We start from the raw sequence: 22,557 nt of genomic DNA on the forward strand, positions 1-22,557 counted from the left end.
CAGGTTAGTAGTTAGATAGACTTTTGATTTAAGTAAGGGGAGTGCCGAACATGTTCTGTCGCCGTTTGACTTCCTACAGCTGTGTAGATGTTTTTGTAGTGTCTCGCGTAGGCTACAGCGTTGCAGTGATACACTGGATTGAAACCACAGGTAATGATAATTTCACTCACAAATCGTTTACTTGTAATCTAATGTCATAATAAATCCTACAACGAAAATGTATATGTGAGGAATGTTTATTTTAACGATTGAAAACAGATAACGCTACATCATAGACCACTGTAGTATGTGTTGCCCGGGCAACACAGGCTAATGTCATGATGCTAATACTTCAATGAAATAGTAGACTACTGTTTCCGAAAGTAGATGTACTTCCTTAATAATATCAGCTTATACTGTACATTACACATGACAATTGTGTGTCATATCACAAAGTAAAATGAGTAAATAGTTATCACCCTGGCCTCTTTGCTTGTGGCGTTTCTGCAGCTGCCTTGCAGTAAAGCTATAGTTAGCCTAGCTATCCCCCAAGTTAACAGATGCGAAACGAATGTTCTGCCAAAGGTAGTCACGCGTGTTTTCGTGACGTTAGTGACGTAGTGACGTTAGTAACGTCAGTGACTGTGGCTAGCAAATTAGCCACTGTTAGCTTCACTTTTCGCCACAAAAACGTAACTTAAGCCCAAACCATGCAACGGAACGTAAATTCCAATACAAGCAACTCAATCGCTACCAAGACGAAACTTTTGACACCTACGTTGTCTATGTAGGCCAAATATTGACTGAGTTTTAGGGGGGCAAAAAGAAAAGAAAAAAAACATAATAATAATATATATGTGAGAGAACAAAGGTTGTGCTCTCGCCGAAGGCTTGAGCACACCCAACTACATATAGCATTATCAAAATCAAACTTTTGTACAAAATGGCACACACTTCATTCATATTACCAGATTTTTGTCTAACCAACTACACACGTTGGGCATAATGAAAAGCACTCTCATCTTTAGTAGAAAATTGCAGAAAAAATATATTTAAAAAAAGAGGCAATACAAATAATTAGGCAATGTCTACAATGGCTCTGTGGCCAATGATGTTTCTCCCCCTTCTTCTGGTCTTTGCTAAATTGAACCCAGCCTCATCTATAAAGATGAACTCGTGTGGGATTGCATGAGCATCCATTTCCAGTACTCCCTGAAAACAAAGAACAAAAATTAGTCAATATGGTGTTATCCAGTACACTGGGAAACAATGTTGCGTGTAGTGTACTGCAGATAATATTGTACTTACATACATGCTCGTCTGACCTCTTTGTTTTCTTTGAGAGTTTCTTTCAAACGGCACCTTTATAAAGTTGTTTCATTCTTATTTGGTTTCGCTTGAGAATGCCCCTGTACTTACTGTAAGTTGTTTTGGATAAGAGCGTCAGCTAAATGACTAAATGTAAAATAAATGTAATTGTCAGCCCATAGTTCAAGGGTACTCAATTAGAAACCCAAAAGGTCCACTAACCAAATTTCCATTCAGTCCAGGGTCCGGAACAATTATGGCTTATTTTTCTGGCCCTTACCTCAGAGTTCTGGGGGTAATTTTGTTCAAAGTGTCCATACTTTGTGTCATAGTGACCAGAGCCATAGAAAAAGAGAGTTGCGACACTTCCATAGACTCCCATTGTTATCGAGGAATGCGGAAGTAAAGCGTGTCACATGCGACCTGTAGTTCCAAACATTGCATTTTCCACCGTTCAACCCCATTCATTTTCAGTGTTTCCGAAGCAAGTTAGCTAGTAAATTGATGAAAATCCTTCATTTTTTCATATTTTTACCACCACATATCAATTGTTATTAGTAGTATTTCATATAGCTAGCTTTAGATAAAGTTTATCGTAAGATTATAGCTTGTTTGATTCGAAACGCAGTTAGAGCTAGACTATAGGTCTAGCTAGTAACATAAGCAACTTTTACTGAAGCTACCTAGAGAGCACGTGTATCATAACCAGAAGTCAGTTGGCTTATAGTCTGTCAAATTAGTTCTAATTATTGGTGTTCGTTGGCATACAAAGTAAGTCTCTATATATAGCTCTTATTAGCCTAGTTAGTAGAGCTAGCAACAATGAATTGCAAATTAAGTGGTCCGAAGCAAGTTAGCTGGTAAATTCACGAAAATCCTGCATTTTTTCATATTTCGACCACCACATATCAATTGTTATTAGTATTATTTTATATAGCCAGCTTTAGTTAAAGTTTATCGTAAGCTTGTTAGATTCTAAATGCAGTTGGAGCTAGACTGTAGGTCTACGTAAGCAACACTTTTACTCTAGCTAGCTGTACATGTATCATAGCCAGAAGATCACCGGATCACTACAAACAAAAGGAGTGGAAGAACACAGGACATATTGTACAATAAAATGTTTTATTGAATGCAGTTGGTTGCCTTGTTTATTCTGTTCTATTTACCAAACTCCTTTCTTGTCTTAAATTGAGAAGTTGCTGGTGATAATGGTTAGATTCAACTTGCATCAAGTACTACAAATATAAGTGTTGTTAATGTGGTAGGCTAAATTGTAAGTGGGCTGATGAATAAAAAAACGTTTAACAAGACCCATTTACTTCAACCGTCTAAGGTTAAACGTTAAGTGGAACAATATAGTCCTCATTAGGCTACTGTTTGGTATGTACAGTATGGTACTGTACAGTACCGTTTGTACAGTATGGTAGCTAGCATAGCCATTTCTAGCTCTGCTTCACAATATTGCGTTATGTATAAGTTCATGTAATACATACATGTTAATAAAGTATCAGACATACATGATACAACACACCAGTAACCAATTGACATTATGTGTTAATATACCGAAAATGTCCGTGAATCGAGATGGTGCTGCTGTCGGTCCCGCCGAAAACCATTCAAACAGGTTGACAGCAGTGGGGGCTTTGTTTAACTACAGGGAGCTACCGGAACCACGTGACAAAAAAGCTCTAGCCCTTTTCCTGTGTTTCACTGGCAGTGAGTGTTCACAATGTTGTATTTCACTCCATTCTACACCAAACACGTCAGGGAGGACTGCCTTTTGTAGATACGAGTCTGCTGAAGATAGCCAGAATATCGGATTTCTTTAACCGAGCCTGTTTCATTCATCATTTGCCTGAGAAAGCGACTTCCGTTGGCCAGCTTAATTGAAAACCATTCAAACCGGTTGACAGCAGTGGGGTTTTTTGGAACTACAGCGAGCTACATGAACCACGTGATCACGTGTCGGCGAGATCAAAGCGTGTCGCAACTCTTTTTCTATGGCTCTGATAGTGACCATAGCCGCGGGAACATAGGATATTATATCAAGGGGGTGCTGCTGGGGGGGGGGGGGGGGTTCTTAATGTTGCGGGGCGGTAGGGATGGACTGGGAGTAAAAATAGGTCATGCACATTCTGTTTGATGTGATGCTAGTTCGTGAGAACGCTGGGATACTTAATGCGAGCGCGCATAGCACGCAAGATCTTTTTTTTTTTTGCCTTTATTTGAGCACAAAATAATTTTTTGAGCTTTAAGTAAAATGAACATAGCCGTTTTTCAATTGGTAAAACCTTGTCTAGTGAAGGTGATGTCTTTTTGTCTCTTAATTTTTCAGCCCCACCCTTACGTTTCTTAGCCTGGTTTTCCATTGTTATTCTACTCACGGTGCTCCCGATGGCCAGTCCGCTACTGCGGGGCTGGGCTGTGCCGCAGTGGTGAATTTTCAAGTCATATCATTGGAAATTCTCGTGCTGTCAGGGGGTGCTACAGCACTCCTAGTTCCCACGGCCATGATAGTGACGTTTCACATTAGCTACCACTATTGACAAGGGCAGCCGTCTCATTAAACACATCGGGTTTGTGCGCCCCACCGGCAGCACAAATGCATACTTGTCTAAAATTAGCTATTTTTGGAATCAACTTTTCGCCGGGTTTAGAGCACGCCATGTTTTTCGCTAAGGAAGAAACAGGTACTGTTAGCAAATCGATTAGCCTGTGTTGTTGCGAATGACACACACAACCTGACCCACACCACAGAGGTTGCAACCAACTTTCAGTGAGTGAGTTGTCATGGTGATTACAGTTATTAAAGCTCCTGATTGGACCTTTGTATTGGACAAGTAAGATAGAAACCAAATTTAGTTGGAACAAAAAGATGTGCCGGTTAAAATGGAAACGTTCCGTCAAAATGAATTAATTCCATAATAATATATCGGTTATAGGTCCGGGTCCGGATAGGGAACCGCCTGGGTCCGGACCCGGACTGCGGTCCGCCAATTAGTGACCCCTGCCATAGTTGATGACATGATCAACTACGGTTGCTCTTATTTCATTTGAAAGTTGTTGTCTTCTTAGACCATGAACTCCGCTACCAGCTCTACCCCTAACTCTCATTCTTCCTCCCCCTCTCATTCTCCCCCTCCCTCTTCCTGCAACGTCTTCCATTGTTGTTGTAAAAGAAAAGGTGCTCAGGTGTGGTCTTTTCATAGTGCTTACAGTTTTTCTCGATTGCTAAAAAAAAAATCTTGAAAAGTCAACCATTTTCTCAAAACTATAAACACAACCAAATATTCAAACTCAATTTCCAAAACCTCTGACTCTTCTGGCAAAATCAAACACTCGCTCCTAAACCATACCCTGTGCTCAAAATCAAACAATGCTGTCAGATCATAAACACAGCAAATCAAATATATAAACGCTAAGGAGCAATCATTAGACACAACACAAAAAAATTGAGAACACAGCATCCAGGCCAAGTAGTATGTAACATAACATGTAAAGACAAATTTGTTTATGTATACACAGTAAATGCTTTTACGTAGGAATAAAGAAAATGGATTTTGGATTTTGAAACCCTGGATTTTGGTGTTTCAACACCCATTGACACTTTCCTGATGTATGCCTATGTTTAGCCTGTGTTCTGCACCTCTCTTTTGCCAACCGTCTCTGGAGGAGGGGATCCCTAACTGAATTGCTCCTCCTAAGGGTTCTTCCATTATTTCTCCTCTAGTGAGTTTTTCTGGGAGTTTTTCCTTGTCTTCCTTGAGGGTTGAGGTTGGCTGAGGGGCAGTTCTATCGGCGTATGTGAAGCCGATAGAACATGACATTTCTTGGAAAAAGGGCTATACAAATACTGTAAATTAGATTTGAAAATATAACAGTAACCATCACAAAAGTACTGTCAACAAAGAACAAAGAGCACAGGCGAAAACTACTTTTCTCTACTGTCTCCAGTACAGTACAATGTAGCCTACCATATGCACTACATCAGTATTTTTTTGTACCCATTCACTGCCGTCCATGATTGAAACAATGTACTGCATTTCATTTGCTGTATGCTTTCTTTTGTCTCCACAAATGTATTTGCTGTGTTTACAGTATGTAGCCTACTACAGTCTTTGATTTGAAATATGTTCTGATCTTCTGCACAAAATGCAACCTTTACGTAGACAATGTGGAGAGTACAGTACATATTTTAATCAGTGTGTAGTACTGGTCTTGTGTGTTGTGTTGGGTCAAATATTCATGTACTTTACGTACTCTACTGTAACAATATCTCTGACAAAATCAAACAGGTTATATCATTAGAAAAGAATAGTTACTGTAAAAGTGTTTTAATTGAACACAGTCTGTTACTGGTTCAAACAGAGTCAAATTGTATGAACCATGTGTGTGGCATACAGTGACAGAATTGTTTTTTTATACATGATTGTATAGTTTTGAACGAAATGTTTCATTTAGCAAAAGATTGGAGGTGTTCTGCAACTTGTGTGTCTGGTTGTGTGAATTGTGTGTTGTGTTTTGACTAAGTGAGCCCTGTTTTCAAAATTGTGCTTAAGCAATTGGAAAAAAACTGTAAAACAGACAAGCAGGAATTTAATGTAATGGTTAGATTTATTGAAGGCCAATGCCTAATACAAATATATTTGAACAATTCATTGGAATTATTGACACGCTGCTAATAACATATTTGCGTTGAACACTAAAGCCACATAAAAATTGTTTGAATTTGTGCAGACTGCAGAGTATTTTTCTCACAATAATCCCTGTGTGCTATTACAACAGCAACATCTAGTGGAGTACAGGAGCCTCAGCACTTCTGAACTGTACCTCGTGATCATTTAAATACTGCAGGTCATTAATTGTGTATTTAATTGTGACTCCTCTAGCAGTTATCATTATTCTTCAGATGAGTGAGACAGTCGACTCTCTGTAGCTGACAACACACGCACACACACAGCCCTGTCTCTGACTTATCAAGGCCCAGTCAAGATCACACTCTCTCGCAGCCATATTTCCCTCCAGTGTTCTCCAGTTGAAAAACGGTCTTATCTCTGAACAATCTAGAATTGTCATGAGGTACCACCATTCCCGTGTGAGACTGAGGCTCTGGTAAAAAAAAATCCAAATCAATGGGGGTGACTCGGCTGCCACTGAAGCACTGGCTCCATTTGTCCTACTTGAAATATGCAGGATTAATAAGCGCCAGCCTGGCACACGTCATAGTCTGTTGGCCCTAATAACTCAGTGTGACTCATTCCTTAAAAAACAATATCCTCCCTTTTCTAGCCTGGCAGCTAGAGCATATATTTCAAATGCTGGATTCAAAAGCAAACTTTACCCTTGCTTTATAACCAGGTACAGCTGCTATCAGCATTATCCTATTTATAGACCTAAAACTGCAGCATGTCTTCTCTCCTTAAACATGCATCACTGTCAACATTGGGCTAAAGGGTCATAGTGTTAAAAGTAAAACAGTATAGTTAGCTTGAAAATACATGCATGATAATAGATGCATTGGAATTGAGTGATTATAGTGGAGTAGGAGAGACTGCATACTTCATTGATTCCCAATGAATTGGTGTTGCTGGCATCCATGTGAACCCATCTGAGCAATCCCAATTCCTCTGGGAAAGAGCTATGTCATGATGCTCGGAGAGGGGGTGCCAAAGTCAGGGGAGGAAACATCTGTAGTACATCGTCTGTGTGTATTTCCAAAAACTCCCATTTGCTCCAGTTTTTTTCTATTTCTCTCTCTTATGAAACAAAGGATTGTAGCAGAGCCAACAGACAAACCATGTACCATCACACCTTTCCCCTACCCCCGACAAAGAGAAAGGGGGTTTTCCCCCTTGTCCTTATCTCCAGAGCAGGAGCTTCAAAGCTTCTGTCCCAGCATGGGGTCAGAAGGACATTTGAAATAGCTGAACTCTGAAAAGTTATCAACCACTTCACACCCATACGTCAATCTCAGGATAGACGCCCAGGTGGGAGTAACTGACCAATCAAAGAGTTCACCTCCAAAAGGATACCCCCCTTTCGCAAGGATTATACAACCCTGACGCACAAGCAAACCTGGCTTTTTCGCAAGGATTCACCGGAAGTGTTCGCGACACATCTGACCCAGAGCCATAGAAAAAGAGTTGCGACACGCTTTGATCTCGCCGACACGTGATCACGTGGTTCATGTAGCTCGCTGTAGTTCCAAAAAAACCCACTGCTGTCAACCGGTTTGAATGGTTTTCAATTAAGCTGGCCAACGGAAGTCGCTTTCTCAGGCAAATGATGAATGAAATAGGCTCGGTTAAAGAAATCCGATATTCTGGCTATCTTCAGCAGACTCGTATCTACAAAAGGCAGTCCTCCCTGACGTGTTTGGTGTAGAATGGAGTGAAATACAACATTGTGAACACTCACTGCCAGTGAAACACAGGAAAAAGGCTAGAGCTTTTTTGTCACGTGGTTCCGGTAGCTCTCTGTAGTTAAACAAAACCCCCACTGCTGTCAACCTGTTTGAATGGTTTTCGGCGGGACCGACAGCAGCACCATCTCGATTCACGGACATTTTCGGTATATTAACACATAATGTCAATTGGTTACTGGTGTGTTGTATCATGTATGTCTGATACTTTATTAACATGTATGTATTACATGAACTTATACATAACGCAATATTGTGAAGCAGAGCTAGAAATGGCTATGCTAGCTACCATACTGTACAAACGGTACTGTACCATACTGTACATACCAAACAGTAGCCTAATGAGGACTATTGTTCAACTTAACGTTTAACCTTAGACGGTTGAAGTAAATGGGTCTTGTTAAACGTTTTTTTATTCATCAGCCCACTTACAATTTAGCCTACCACATTAACAACACTTATATTTGTAGTACTTGATGCAAGTTGAATCTAACCATTATCACCAGCAACTGCTCAATTTAAGAAGGAGTTTGGTAAATAGAACAGAATAAACAAGGCAACCAACTGCATTCAATAAAACATTTTATTGTACAATATGTCCTGTGTTCTTCCACTCCTTTTGTTTGTAGTGATCCGGTGATCTTCTGGCTATGATACATGTACAGCTAGCTAGAGTAAAAGTGTTGCTTACGTAGACCTACAGTCTAGCTCCAACTGCATTTAGAATCTAACAAGCTTACGATAAACTTTAACTAAAGCTGGCTATATAAAATAATACTGATAACAATTGATATGTGGTGGTCGAAATATGAAAGAATGCAGGATTTTCGTGAATTTACCAGCTAACTTGCTTCGGACCAAATTTGCAATTCATTGTTGCTAGCTCTACTAACTAGGCTAATAAGAGCTATATATAGAAGACTTACTTTGTATGCCAACGAACACCAATAATTTGAACTAATTTGACAGACTATAAACCAACTGACTTCTGGTTATGATACACGTGCTCTCTAGCTAGCTTCAGTAAAAGTTGCTTATGTTAGATACTAGCTAGACCTACAGTCTAGCTCTAACTGCGTTTCGAATCAAACAAGCCATAATCTTACGATAAACTGTATCTAATGCTAGTATATCAATTGTTATTAGTAGTATTTCATATAGCTAGCTTTAGATACAGTTTATCGTAAGATTATGGCTTGTTTGATTCGAAACGCAGTTAGAGCTAGACTGTAGGTCTAGCTAGTATCTAACATAAGCACATATATCACACATATCACAGCTGGTAAATTGGATTTTCATCAATTTACCAGCTGACTTGCTTCGGAGACACTGAAAATGAATGGGGTTGAACGGTGGAAAATGCAATGTTTGGAACTACAGGTCGCATGTGACACGCTTTACTTCCGCATTCCTCGATAACAATGGGAGTCTATGGAAGTGTCGCAACTCTTTTTCTATGGGTCTGATCTGACCTATCCTTCTCAATCAGCAACTCACTGGACCACTAGGAACTTGAACGAAAGATTCCTTTGCTCTAACCGTTTGACAACGACGAACGGAACTTTGACTCTTCTTCTTCAAACTGACAACAGTAACTGCGATATTGCTACATTTCTTACTTGTGAACATTGGCATATTGTGATTTAATTTGTTACGTTTGATTTTAGTTTGCAAATGATTAGTAGTAGTAGTTAACATACTCTCCCATTGTTCTCCAGAAGCCTATCTCTCTCTCCCTTCCCCACGCGCTCTCAACCTACCATCTTGTACCAACCCTCATCATAGTTTAGGACCTACTGTATACAGTTCAACTCAACTCTCTCAACTAACCTATAACTTCTCTGGTATTTGTTCATTATAATTACATTTCCTTAAATAAATCATTGTTTATAATACTCGCGTTATCCCTCACGTTATCTGATCTGCTCTACTTTCATAGAATTCACTACTTAAGATTAGACTGATTATTACGAAGGCTATTATTCAATAAGGTTTCCTCTGTCCCTTTAACAAATAAGAGGTGGTGCCCCTAAGAACTACATACTTAATTATAAATTAAGTATTGCTAATCTTAAACGAGCAAACCCCGCTACACCTGCTATCAAAAATGTAATGTAAAGTGTCCAACATTACCAGTTGTTCTATGTATCTTATCTTTATACCGATCTTCAGGTAGAGCAGAAGTTGACTTTGGTGTTGTGGTTCTTTATATAACTAAACTGCTGCTTGTCTCCTGGCACTGTCAGGCTTCTTTCTGATTGACTATGGATAGCTCAGGGCTTCAGCAAAAATTACAGACTGTATTTGTTGCATCTCTGCTGTTGGCTGTGGTCATACCTGTATAGAGGCCCTACACTTGTTAGCCAGAAGGTAGTGTTGAAGAAATTGGGATTTCCTGTGTGCTTACATTATTCACTAATCAATAGAACTAGTCATTGGATACTAGTTAGTATTTTCTCATGTAAGCTTGCTATTAATAAGAGTAGATCGTGTCTATGTGTCAGGGTTAATAGATGTTCGGGGTCAGGAGAAAGTACTGGCTAAACATCCCTTGTCACGACTACCAGGAGAGCTCCAACTATGATCTCTCTAGTCTGAGAGTGGTCATGTGTTGGGAGCTGTGAATCTCTTTCTCTGAGACTGTTGTAACGTCATTACTGCCTGACTGTCACTATCTATGTTTCCATTCTTGTGCCCTATTAAAGATGTTCCTCCGGCCTTCAGAGCGGAGAGAGACATGATTGAGACCTTGTTGAGACCATGATTGAGAAGCCTGGTGTTGTGTTGGCATTTATTGTCAGGGGTCTGGTTTTCTCTCCCAATCTGCAGATTGATAATACTTATTAAAATCCAGGACTCAACTGAATTTAGTCACTCCGTTTATGAGGAGACGGACAACACACTTTCTTCATCAGTAGGAAAGGAGATGATAAAATGTGTTAATATATATTATATATATTTGTGTAGTAGAGCAAAATAAGATTAAAATATGTATGGAAAAAGGAGAAACAAGAGCTTGAGCAACTTGATTCATTCTAGCCAAGAAAATGCAGATTACTGGAACAGAGCAAAATATGGCTGCCAACACTACTGAATAAATCCTAGAGGCAGCCTTGGGTTGGTGGGATAGTCATCAAATGTTCTGTAACCTCTTATAAAGTTGGAGGGGAAAGCATGTTGAAGATTGAGTCGAAAACGCTAATATTATAATTAACATATAGCCTCCCTTTTAACTTTGGTCTTCTCAGCCAAACATCTCTTCTAAGGCCTCCTGATATATTTTCCATGGCTACCCTTTAGATTGACTTTCTACCCAGATTAAAACGATGTCACTGGCAATGCAACAATGGTTAAGATCTGCAATGACATATGAGTGAGACTGGACACTAGGAAATAAAAAGATATTTGTTTATTTTGGTTCCTCCCCACCAGTAGTTTGTCAACAATCATACTGAAAAAAACTTAACAGAAGGTACATGAAGAAATGCATTTTGTGGATTTCTTTTCTTCAAACACTAATTGAATTGAATGGAAACAGCATTATGTGGAATACTTAAGAGAAATATACCTCATCAATATATCTTAACCATTCAATGTGTGAGAATGGGTAGTGGTGGAGGTGTGTGGGTTGGGGAAGTGAACAGGAAACTTAACACAAAGCTCAACCATTCACGAGTCAGTTGCATACCAGGGAACAAAACAAGGATGACCAACAGCTTGTTATTAATAAATGAATAATCTTTCCTGCCATCCTGAGGCTGCATCCAAACCAAACACGATCCACTCATGAAAGCCCAGTAATTGTCTTATTACATCCAGGGAATACATATATCGCCCCTTCTTGTAGTGAAGAATAACAGTTAAAGTGCTTCCTACAGACATAAACATATATATATAATCTCACTGAGAATGCTGCTTTCATCACCTGACAGGATTTCATTAAGATGTCAAGCTCAATATTTCGGCTGATTTGAGTTCAGTGCAGGAGAACAGAACGTATGTAAGGCATGACCAACAGATCCCTTGGTTGGCTATGGTAAACATGCTTTTTTCATACGTGTTTATACTGCATATGAACACATACACAGAGTACAGTGGCATTCACAAGGGACAGAGGTGAGACTGGTTTGAGTTCGAACCAAACTATAACGTTTTCCAGCCATCAAGCTTACATTGACATCAATACATTGAAGGATTAATAATAATAATCGGCACCAATATTTTATACATTAAAAAGATTTTCCAGCAGTTTAACACACCTCATCACACCTAATTTTCCACTCACCCTGGTCCTTTGTGATAATTTCCCCAGAAACATCATAGGTCTGTTTTGAACCCTTTTCCATTAAATATATATATATATATATATATATATTTGAATAGGCTAATCACTTAGCAAACAAAACAAGACAAGACCTCTTGTCAGACTTCCCCAGGGTCAAACAGAAAATGAGCAGTAATCGTTCAAACTGCTGGAGCATCCCTTCAAGGTGCCTTTGTGTTTGTAAACTTGGTTCCACATTGTTCCTGACCTCACTAACCTCTCCACTGACATGATTGCAATTGCATTTAAAACTAAATGTTAAGGTAAAAGTTAATGGGTGGGGGAGGGGAATAGAGGGATAATGGGGTCATCTTTATCAGTCTGTTATATCTGGAAAGAGAAAGTGTGAGATGGTCACTAAGCACCACGTCCTGTCTTGAAGGACGTTGTTTTCTCAGCTTCGCAGCCAAGCAGGTCACTCTGTATAAAAATAGACATTTCAAAACCCTGAATAAATGTTCATATGCAATTTCCTCTGCAGCAAAAACAAAACATTAACAACAACGACTAGATATATAGTCGTCCCACCACATGGATAAAGTCTTTACACACCTTGCCTCACCCCATCCCACCCACATATATTCTCCCACTGCTTTTAAGAAGAGGGAGAGGGGGTGTAAGGTGATGTTGGGTTCATTAAGAACTACTTTCACATCACCACAGAACAGAAATTGGTCAGCTAGAATATTGTTCTAATCATGATCTTCATCGTTTACAATGGTCGAGGTTTTCCATCACCTTGTTTAACTGTCTCGTGAAGCAGATCGACAATAGAGAGGAGCGTCTGTGTGAGCTTCTAGCCTCTGTGGTCTCCTCGCCAGGTCTACATCAGCATGTCCTTGTGGTGGCGAGCTATGTGTTGGCTTTTCTCAGAGGGCCGCCTAAACCCCTTGAGACAGTAGTCACAGCGGTGGGGGTACTCCTTGGTGTGGATGGAGATTACGTGACGTTTGAACCCAGAGGCGTCTGTGCTGTTGTACTCGCAATACTGGCACTGATACACCTTCCTGCCGCTGTGAGTCTTCATGTGCTTCTTCAACTCCACTGGCTGTCTGAAACCACGCCTGCAGCGCTTACACTTGAAGGGGAGGTCCTTTGTGTGCACTGACAAGATGTGCCGGCTTAGGGTGAAGGGGTCAGAGGTGGTGAAGTTGCAGTGCCGACACTGGTGCACCTTGTTGCCCTTGTGGGACTCGGCATGCTTCTTGAGCTCGGAGGGCCTGTGGAAGCCCTTCTCGCAGACATCGCACTGGTGGGGGAAGTCCTTGGTGTGCACAGAGATGATGTGGCGTTTGAGGTCAGAGGAGTTGGTGCTCTTGTGCTCGCAGTGTGGACACTGGTGGGTCTTGTGGCCTTGTACCACCTCCATGTGTCGCTGCAGCTCCAGCTCGTCGGCATAGGCCTGAGGGCAATGGCTGCACTTGTAGGGGAGGTCTGCCCCATGCTTGCTCTTAATGTGAGTCTTTAAGTTGGACTGGTCGGCGCACCGGAACTCACAGTGCGGACAGTGGTAGGGCTTCTCTCCTGTGTGCGTGCGCATGTGCTTCTTTAGCTCTGATGGATGTCGGAAGCCCTTGGCGCACTCCACGCACACGTGTGCAAAGTTCTTGCTGTGCACGGCCAACAGGTGGCGGTTGAGCAGGCCCTGCTCGGCGGTCTCATAGTCACAGTATTTACAGTGGTGGAGTTTGGGCTCCTTATCTCTCAGGATGAGCTTGTTAGATCCTAAAGGACTTGCCTCATGGTAGCGCCGTGTGTACTCTGTATACTCCGGGCTGCGGTCGCCACGCTCGCCTCCACCTCCACTGCTGCCACCTCCTCGATGGATCAGCAACTTGTGGCTCTCCAGGTGGTTGTGGAAGTTGACCTTCTTGTTGGTGGTGAAATCGCAGTCAGTACACTGGTATTTCTTCTTGAGCAGATGGTCTGGGTGGTTTTTCATGTGGCACTTGAGGAAGCCTCGTGAGCGGAACTTCTTGCCGCAAACGTGGCATGGGTAGACGGTGAGAGGCAGGCCGTCGGGACCAATGATCACTGCTGAGAAGCACAGAATGACAGGGAGTTAGAGCACACAGCTTTCTGAGAAATGTTTACGGGTTGCGCAAGCCTGTCATTCATCTATGACCCCATTCACGCCTTGTAACATCAGCTACTTTCATACCGGTCTGGAATTGTCGAGCCTCCCCTTTCTTCTTCTTCTTGGTCTTTTGTTTGAGCATGCGGTTGGCCGCAAGGCTCTCTCTGATCTGGAGGTAGGGTGTGGCTGCGCCGTTCTTCAAGGCGTCTGGGTTGTTTCCTACACCTGTTACACCTGTAACACAGAGATACACACATGCTGTTACCTACAACGGTCACATCAGCAACACAAGCTAAATGATACCTTTGACATAGAGAAAGAGGTTTTCAAATATATATGTCATACATATACAAGACAGTCACACATGTTTATCTGTATACAGGGCACTAAACTGCGACTGAAATGGTCGCATTTGCGACCATTTGAAATGCCATTGCGACCTTAATTTTTTATCACTGATTATTTTTGTCCTTACCTTAAGTTTTAGGCAATATGCTATGATGTATTATGAGCATTTGTTAAAACAGTAATGTTTATTTTAAGAATAAGTTTTAAAACGTGCTCTGAGCGTTCAACACATCAGGTTAAAATGTTAAAATGAAGCGGACAATTCGCCATGTACAGAGCATGTGAATGAGAATGATAATGACATATGAATTTCAACACCAGTGGCTCAAAGAATACCAGTGGTCATAGATGCCATCACCAGCGTATAAATAGTATTGCCAAACTTTTTCCCCAGCGCAAGGCGCAACGTGTAGCCTATTGAAAAGTCAAATGTTTTCGTATCGCTTCAGATTCCTCACTACATAAAATGTGGTTGTCATTACAGTTTACTTAAGTCTTTTAAATTAAATAAACCTTGGTCTGTGAAAAAGTAGTATTGCCAGGCAAATGAGGCAATACTTGTTTCAAAAGTAGTATTGCTACTTACAACCCTACTATTGGGAGTCAGATGGCTGAGCGGTGAGGGAATCGGACTAGTAATCCGAAGGTTGCCAGTTCGATTCACGGTCATGCCAACTGACGTTGTGTCCTTGGGCAAGGCACTTCACACTACTTGCCTCGGGGGAATGTCCCTGTACTTACTGTAAGTCGCTCTGGATAAGAGCGTCTGCTAAATGACTAAATGTAAATGTATTGCCATGGCAATACTGGAAATACTGACGGCGGCGGCAATGGTTAAGGTAGCCTACCAAGATGGAGCAATGCACTGTGTGTTCTGTAAATTATGTGGACCTTCAATTGAAGGACTGTCCAAATTTGTAACAGCGTCAAAACAAGTAAAACACGAAACATAGAAGCTTCACAATGACGGTATGAAGCACGTTAAGTGTAGAGACAGGTAGGGCCTACATATCCCATAACATAGCAGCACTCCCGACTGCATTTCGGCATTATTTTTCCTTAAGAGTTCAGGAGTCTGCCCATATGTGCCCCAACCATAGCATGTTGAAATCTAAAATAAATTCATTTTGCACTTCATAATGTAGGCCTACTGTATTTTCTATTGCAGTAAATCTATCCCAATCAATATTAAAGAAAACAAGAAGGCATGTGGTTTAAAAGATTGCAAGTCATTAAAGGTCTGCTTTTATATAGGCCTTAGTGGTCCCCTAATACTGTATCTGAAGTCTCATTCCCGAAATGTAGCATAATTACTTCCCTGGTCCTAACCAGACTCTTGTACATTTCATTTGTACAGAGAGTCTGGCCTCGCTCCATTGACAAGCGTTGACTTCCTTGTAGGCGGGTACTCTGTTGAAGTTTAAAACTATTGGATCTGCCCAGAGCCACTCTGATCTGCCATAACCAATCGCTAGCGTTCGCCTTAGCCAATTCCTTCACCACTACTGTAACAGAGCTAGCTGCCGTAGCTGGAAAATCAAACGGTTCCCGAACCCTGTGGGGAGGAAGGCCACAACATCATGGCCACCAACAAAACTCAGCAAAACGTGTTCTTGCTCTGGCTTTACCTTATGGATATTCGGCAAAGTTGCTACAACGGACCGAATGGCTTCGCTCGCATCTTTCTCCGCCGCCATTACGGAACTACAACACAAACTAGCGCACAACATCAACTTCATCGTTCTCAGCCACTCGGTCTGTTCGCTGATTGGCCGGTAGAAAATTAACCAGAGACATCTGACTTACGTACCTCATGGCCAGACAAAATCCAAATTGAGCGGAAGTACGTAGGAGGGCAGAGCCAGGCTACATAATTACAGCCACTAGGAGCAGTCCCACAAAAAGCTTTCTTTAGGATGTGCCATTTCTGTGTCTGTAGCTTAAAATGCTATGAGGAGGAGAGAGGCGGGGCTAACTGCCATTGCAAGCCATGATGTCTCTCGAGGAAAAAACAATATCGCGCTCGCATGGTCGTAGCTCATTTTCTCATTGGTGGGCCAAATTCTATGTGCGGGCAAAGCAGAGAAAGGGGAGGTAACCTTTTCCCTTATGACATCATAAGGGGAAGATTTTCAGATCGGAGAATTTGAGCGGAGAAAAATACCCAGGGCTTGGTTTACACCTATCGAAATTTCTATCCACTGGGGGACCAAAGGCAGGCTAGGGGAACTCATATTAATATTAAATAACCTCATAAAGTGACATTTTCATGCCATGGGACCCTTAAAGTGCACATCTGTATGCAATACAGGTTCATTATTGTTCATTATTATCCAGAGCGGCTTACTATAAACAATTTGTGTGACCAAATCATGTTTTGCGCCAGTAACTAAAAAAGTTAGTAGCGCAAGAGCCACCAGTGGAAAAGGTTAGTGTACAGCCCTGATATATTTTTCGGAAATAAAACCGGTTTATATTTCAATGGTGCTTATAGAACGTTTTTATAACAAAACAACAGTAGAAACACTTTTTTCGTGAATGCTTTAACCCGTTAAGGAGTAGCGTTGATCATTCGAATGCGGGTCTCACAGCGTAACGTCGCATATATGCGTAGCTGGTGAAGCCACCTCCCTGAAATTACTTTTTGCAGGTTGGGATGTCTGCTAGCATGGTAGTAGCATTGCTACGAGTATTATGCTAGCTAACTTAGCCCGGAAGCTAACTAAAGCTAGCTAGCTACCGTTTGAAAAATAACTCATATGTCATAAAATATTTAGAACTCACGCGTCTAAAAGGTAAATATTAGTTAATTCCCGGGCAATAGAAAACATACATTACGCACTTACTTTCGTTTTCGAAGTGTGTTGCACAATGGCATGCTGTACTGCCTATACTCGTGCATTGCTTGGTATCATTGTTCCCGTATCAAGTGTGGCATATATTCCAGTGCGGTTTATACTTAGATTTACAAACACAAAGCTCCCATTCTGGTGGGGTGCTGTTTATAGAAAATGCAGCTTATTTTCCCCAAAATACTGTACTAGAAGGTTGGTATTGAAATCTTGAAGACGTAAAAGTATACAAAAAAGGAGTACAGAATACTGCTAGTGCAGCAATGTTGCTAGCTACTCCAATAACAGAGAATGACAGTCTACTACAGTCATTCCAGCTATAGCTACCAGCATATTATAGTCATAACAGCTACAGGCAGGAAAGATTATTTTTCGACCAGTATTAGGTTTCATCTGTGTCTGAAACTAGCTCTTCATGATATCAAAAATGAGCGGTGTGTGTCATCCAAGGAATGTTCTGGATTAATTTACCACAGGCAGCAGCCCAGGACACGGGGACGAACATCTTGTTGTTGGGGGATTCATCCAAGTGGGAGTCCTGGTTGGCAGCCGACTCATCCTCTCCTACTATAACCTCCATGTACACCTGCTCAGCCATGTCTGATACGTCTGCTACACACACACAATCAATCATTTAGATATGTTACCCCCTCCCAAGTCCACAGTTACCCCTTTGGAGATCAATAAAGTATCATGTTTTGATTTGAGCACCATTTTGATCCATACTTACTGAGTTCCTCCTCATCTCCCTGGGCAGTGTCTTTGACAGCCATGTAGACCATCTTCTCTCGTCCCAGCCGGGCCCCAGACCCAGACTCCAGCACTGCATGGCCGTTCTGGAAGTCACACTCTGACACCACCTCTGTGCTCCCTGAAGACCCAGAACAGACACAACATGGTTACAGATCGGGACAGGGTCGGTAATGTTGTTGAGATGCACTTTTTGTCATATTTGCTGAAATAAACTTCACATAAAGTACAGATTCATTCATGTCTGCTTGCCTATCTCCACGTCCTCATCGGCCTCGGCTTTGAAGATGTAGACCTTGATGACCTCAGATCCATCCTGCTTGTTCTCTTCTTCCTCTATTCCTTCTGTGCTGATCTCCAAAGGAGTGTCTCCGATGTCTAGCTTCTCCCCCACATCATCCACTAGAAACACACATTAGCTTCACATGTTAAAATGTCTTTACAAAAAAACACATGGCATGTTGATGATTTGGTTTATTGCTTTTATACAATGGTTACGTAATATATAGCTTTTAAAAAACAAACAATTAACATTTGAGTGTATTTAAAAAAAAAAGATTTCGCTTGGTCTTCAAACTAGTCCTTTTAATTGTTTCCTGGTTGCTAGAAATAAACGATAACTTCTGGAGACAAAGGGATTGGTGGACAATAATTTAATAGGCAATTTGTCAAAACTAATTTCCAGAATACTACTCACGTTAACCAGTCGCCCCCCTCCCCACCCCATAGCAGGTGCTTATTTTAATATCACTTTACAGCCAGAAGAGCAGTGCAACTCACAACACTGGGATAGTAGTCTGAATCAACTTGCTTCAATGGTTTCCTTTAGGATGCAAATGCTGGCTAGGCAACCAGCAGCAAGACAATATAAGTGGATACTTTATTTTCAGTAGAGATGCAGGGTATTTTGGCTATTTGTTATTGAATAAATATGTGAATAAATATTTCACAGTAACATATCTACTAGTACTGCGAAAAGATTTTACCCATGGTATATCATCAATATACCATGACAATCAGTCAATCTGATTGCAAGGTCAGTACTACCCATCACTTAATGAAAATACTACTACTTTTACTCAGTCTAAAACAGAGGTGTCCGTCAAACTCACAGGAGATCATGAGGTAGTCCTCGGAGTTGCTCCTGACATCCTCCTCTTCCTCGTCTGTCTGTAGAGCCACAGCCTCCTCACCCAGCTCTTCCCGATCCTGGGCCTCTTCCTCCTCTTCCCCTAGCACCTCTTCTTCAGCCAGTTCCTGATCTAGCACCCCCTGCTGGTGCTCTGACAGCAGTTCTGCCACAAACACTTGGTCTGGCATGTTGTCATGGTGATGGACAAGTTCAGAGGTCAGGACGTGGTGGTGAGAGTCTAGGGCATCCTCTATCGCAACCTCTGACCCCAGGATGGACTCTGGCATCATCACTCCATCCGAAGATATGTCCTCCTGGTCAAGGTCCTGCTCCTCTTCTTCCACCTCCGTCTGAAGGCCTTCAACCTCTACCTCTGCTTCCAGGCTTTCTATAAACTCTGCCTCCAAACCCTCTTCCTCCACTTCCACCTCCTCCTCCAAGCCATCCACCACTTGTGCCTCAAGCTCCACTACCTCTGTTCCAAGGCCTTCCACCACCTCTGCATTTAAGCCCTCCACTTCCTCTTCCAGGCCATCGACCACGTGTGCCTCCAAGCCATCAACTTCCACTTCCGTCTGTAGACTCTCCACCTCTAGGCCATGCTCAAGGAGGATGCCTTCATCAGTCATCACGTCAGACAGCAGCATGCCCTCGGGCACAGACACTACGATGTGCTCCCCGTCAATGTGAGCCAAGCCTCCCATCCCTGCTACTACAAACACACATGAAAATACATGTAAATGTATTTTTACATGTAGAAGAAAGGGTGGCAGAAATAGAGGTTTCACATGAAGGCCTCCAAAGAAGCAGTATAGCAATAAAGCACACCCTTATCATTCATTACAAACATTCCTGTTAAGGACTAACTGCTATAGAAAACTACATACCAAAATCCTGCATGATCATCGTATGGGGCATCTTCAACTCCTGGGTGTGCAGCTCCAAGACCCCTCCACCGTGGTCCATCTTTAGGGTCTAAAGAAGGCTTTGATAGACAGGCGTTAGATCCACAGTTCACCAGTCAACCATGTTTTTATTTTCATTATTTTATTTGAACATTTCTATTACAAAGATTTTAAGAAAGGATTGGACAAGAGATGCACCGATACTAGTCGTTGATACCGTATTGGCCCGATATAGCATGGTAAACACTCATACCTGCTATCTGCATCGTTTCCAATTAAATTAAATGTATAATGACATAGCCTGTAGACTTGCCCTGAAACTGGGGCCCTAGCATTGCTCTTGAATACTGGAGAACGAACGCAGTCCGATTCCCTCCTTCGGCTTCCACGGCTAGGAAATTTCAGCAGCTCAAGCTCAAGTTGTTGGCTAGAGAAGAAACTGGGTGTGAGAGTGGAGATTCTTCTCTTTATTAAGATTATTCCCCTTACGTTTACTCAAGCTAAAATAAGATGTTTTTTGTCAGTTAGCCAGACTGTTTGTAGCTGACTACTGGCTTTGTGGAGAAGGCACTTACACACTTCTACATTTCAAATATTAAACAGTTTTGTTTGAGTAACTATAAATACTATCTACAATACTTTCCTCAGTATCGGCCAATTCTCTAAAACTTAACACTTGGTACTCGTACCATACTCGTCTTAGTATCGGGGCACCTCTAGATTGGAGATTTGAAACACAGTGTATGTGATGCGTACCTTCACATTTGATGCAAAGACTAAAATAGCAACAATGTTCTGTCCCTATTCCCTTCTTCCATTGGGATGGATAGTCCTGTGTTTAAAATTTAAATATTGTGTTATGGAACAACAGATCACCCTTGAAACATTTGTCTACATGAACATTGTCACAGTGAGATATTACAGAAGAATGCAATAGTACCATGCATTACACAATGTACTTTGTTGCTGCAGTTAGTACCTAGCTACACAGTATAAATGTAAAACACTTGTAGCAGCTTGTCTACAGAATAGCCACCCACAGCTGCTGGTAGGCTCAGATGCACCGTCCAACAAGCTGGGAAGTAGTACTGTGGAAGCAGGACATTTTATTTCTTCATTTAGATGAGAAATAGATATCCCCAGTTGCAAATCTACCATTAGATCAACATTTTCACTTAATGACTGAATACGATCCGACCAGGTAAAAATAGTTACAACCGCATTGAGGGAAACAAAGAAAAGACGCGTCGTTGTTTGCGCTTTACTACACGGGTTTAATTTCACATTAACGAATCCCTTGTTTGGATGGATTGCAGACAAAAATGAAAGGATGTCGACCGGTACAGTACTGTTGTGCAATTGTATGATGGCGAACTAGTGGGTTGTGACTGCACACACTCCCTCCTGTCCTTAATAACAAATGCATTAGTAGCTAACATAAAACTAGTCTAACTAAATTGGCAGTTTTGGGCTTTTTAGCTAAACGTGCATGCTGAAATTGAGTAGGAGGAGGGACATATATGGACATAACCGTGGTTTGAGCTATCTAGCTAGCTAGTAAGTTCACAATAGTCATGCTAGCTAGCTAGAGCTAGCTCTGTCAGGCTTTGTAGAATTATGCGGCAGATTCAGACATCTGGATCCAAAATACATAGGCTGAGCATTTAAGCAATGATGCACACGTCTAGATATGTGAATACTAGAAGATATTGTGCGATTTCCACATTTGCTCTCACTCTGGAACATCTATTTCTATCTGAATCTCTGCGCCCACAAGCAGTAGGGCTAGCAAGTAGGCGAGGTCTTTCTCCGATCCGCCATTTTCATTAGCCAAGTGCTAATACGGCTAGGAATCGTCCACCGTTAAAATACTGTAGATTTTGCATCAATAGTTGCATTGCACAATAAGTATCAAGTTACAAAATATACACAGACTAAATTGATCCGTGCAAAATGCGTTAAAGATGTTGTACGGCGACGATTTAGCTGACTAGCAAGCTAAAAAGCTAATAAGCTATTGCATGCGGCATAATATTTTTTCGCAAAAGGCCCGCAACGGCCGACTGGGCCCTAGTCTCACGTTCGGTTTACATTTTCAATCAGTCTGAAATGATTTACCTGCTTATGAACTCCTTCAAATATATCGCAGATTTTTATCCTTTCTTGATTTAGTCTGTTATTGTTTTGGTTTATTTTTCGACAGTAAGCTAAATGCGGCCTGTACTTTTGGATCCCCGGGCACTCTTTGCAAGGCCTCGGCCAATCAGGTTCGTCGCTGACAACCAGAGGAAGGCGGGGGGGAGGGATGGGGGGCAGACAAAGCGTGGTCTCGTTTACCGCTTATCCTGGTGAATTTGCGTCACGCAAAGCGAAAAGGGTATGGAGACCCAATTGATGTTTTCAGGTTATTGACAATTTGAACAATGGTATGGACATCGCCGAGCATGATTACAATAGAATT

At 41.6% G+C, this 22,557-nt stretch overlaps 1 protein-coding gene across 6 annotated transcripts; it reads right to left on the reverse strand.

The window, feature by feature from the left end:
• Positions 1 to 11,102: 11,102 nt before the first annotated feature.
• Positions 11,103 to 22,371, reverse strand: LOC134031987 (zinc finger protein 711-like). Of its 6 annotated transcripts, XM_062475739.1 has the most exons (10): positions 22,215 to 22,371; positions 20,853 to 20,928; positions 20,350 to 20,535; positions 20,079 to 20,176; positions 19,172 to 19,903; positions 18,312 to 18,461; positions 18,040 to 18,180; positions 17,781 to 17,921; positions 14,194 to 14,343; positions 11,103 to 14,069 (listed from the first exon to the last, which is right to left on the reverse strand). In XM_062475739.1, the coding sequence occupies exons 4-10, from the start codon at positions 20,155 to 20,157 to the stop codon at positions 12,856 to 12,858; spliced, it is 2,607 nt and encodes an 868-aa protein (XP_062331723.1). In that variant the 5' UTR covers positions 20,158 to 20,176; positions 20,350 to 20,535; positions 20,853 to 20,928; positions 22,215 to 22,371; the 3' UTR covers positions 11,103 to 12,855. The 6 variants fall into 6 exon arrangements, with proteins under 6 accessions (XP_062331723.1, XP_062331721.1, XP_062331722.1 ...); XM_062475737.1 differs by lacking the exon at positions 20,350 to 20,535; XM_062475738.1 differs by having other exon boundaries at positions 20,079 to 20,523.
• Positions 22,372 to 22,557: the final 186 nt, after the last annotated feature.

This window comes from Osmerus eperlanus, chromosome 13, assembly GCF_963692335.1.
Source record: "Osmerus eperlanus chromosome 13, fOsmEpe2.1, whole genome shotgun sequence".
Lineage (NCBI taxonomy): Eukaryota > Metazoa > Chordata > Actinopteri > Osmeriformes > Osmeridae > Osmerus > Osmerus eperlanus.

Bases quoted from the DNA above. Each gene is read 5' to 3' on its own strand.
- LOC134031987 (XM_062475737.1), bottom strand. From the start codon at position 20,157: ATGGACCACGGTGGAGGGGTCTTGGAGCTGCACACCCAGGAGTTGAAG. The intron at 19,904-20,078 runs GTATGTAGTTTT...GTGTGTTTGTAG, and splicing joins GATGATCATGCAGGATTTTG to TAGCAGGGATGGGAGGCTTG. The intron at 17,922-18,039 runs GTAAGTATGGAT...GTGTGTGTGTAG, and splicing joins GGGAGATGAGGAGGAACTCA to CAGACGTATCAGACATGGCT.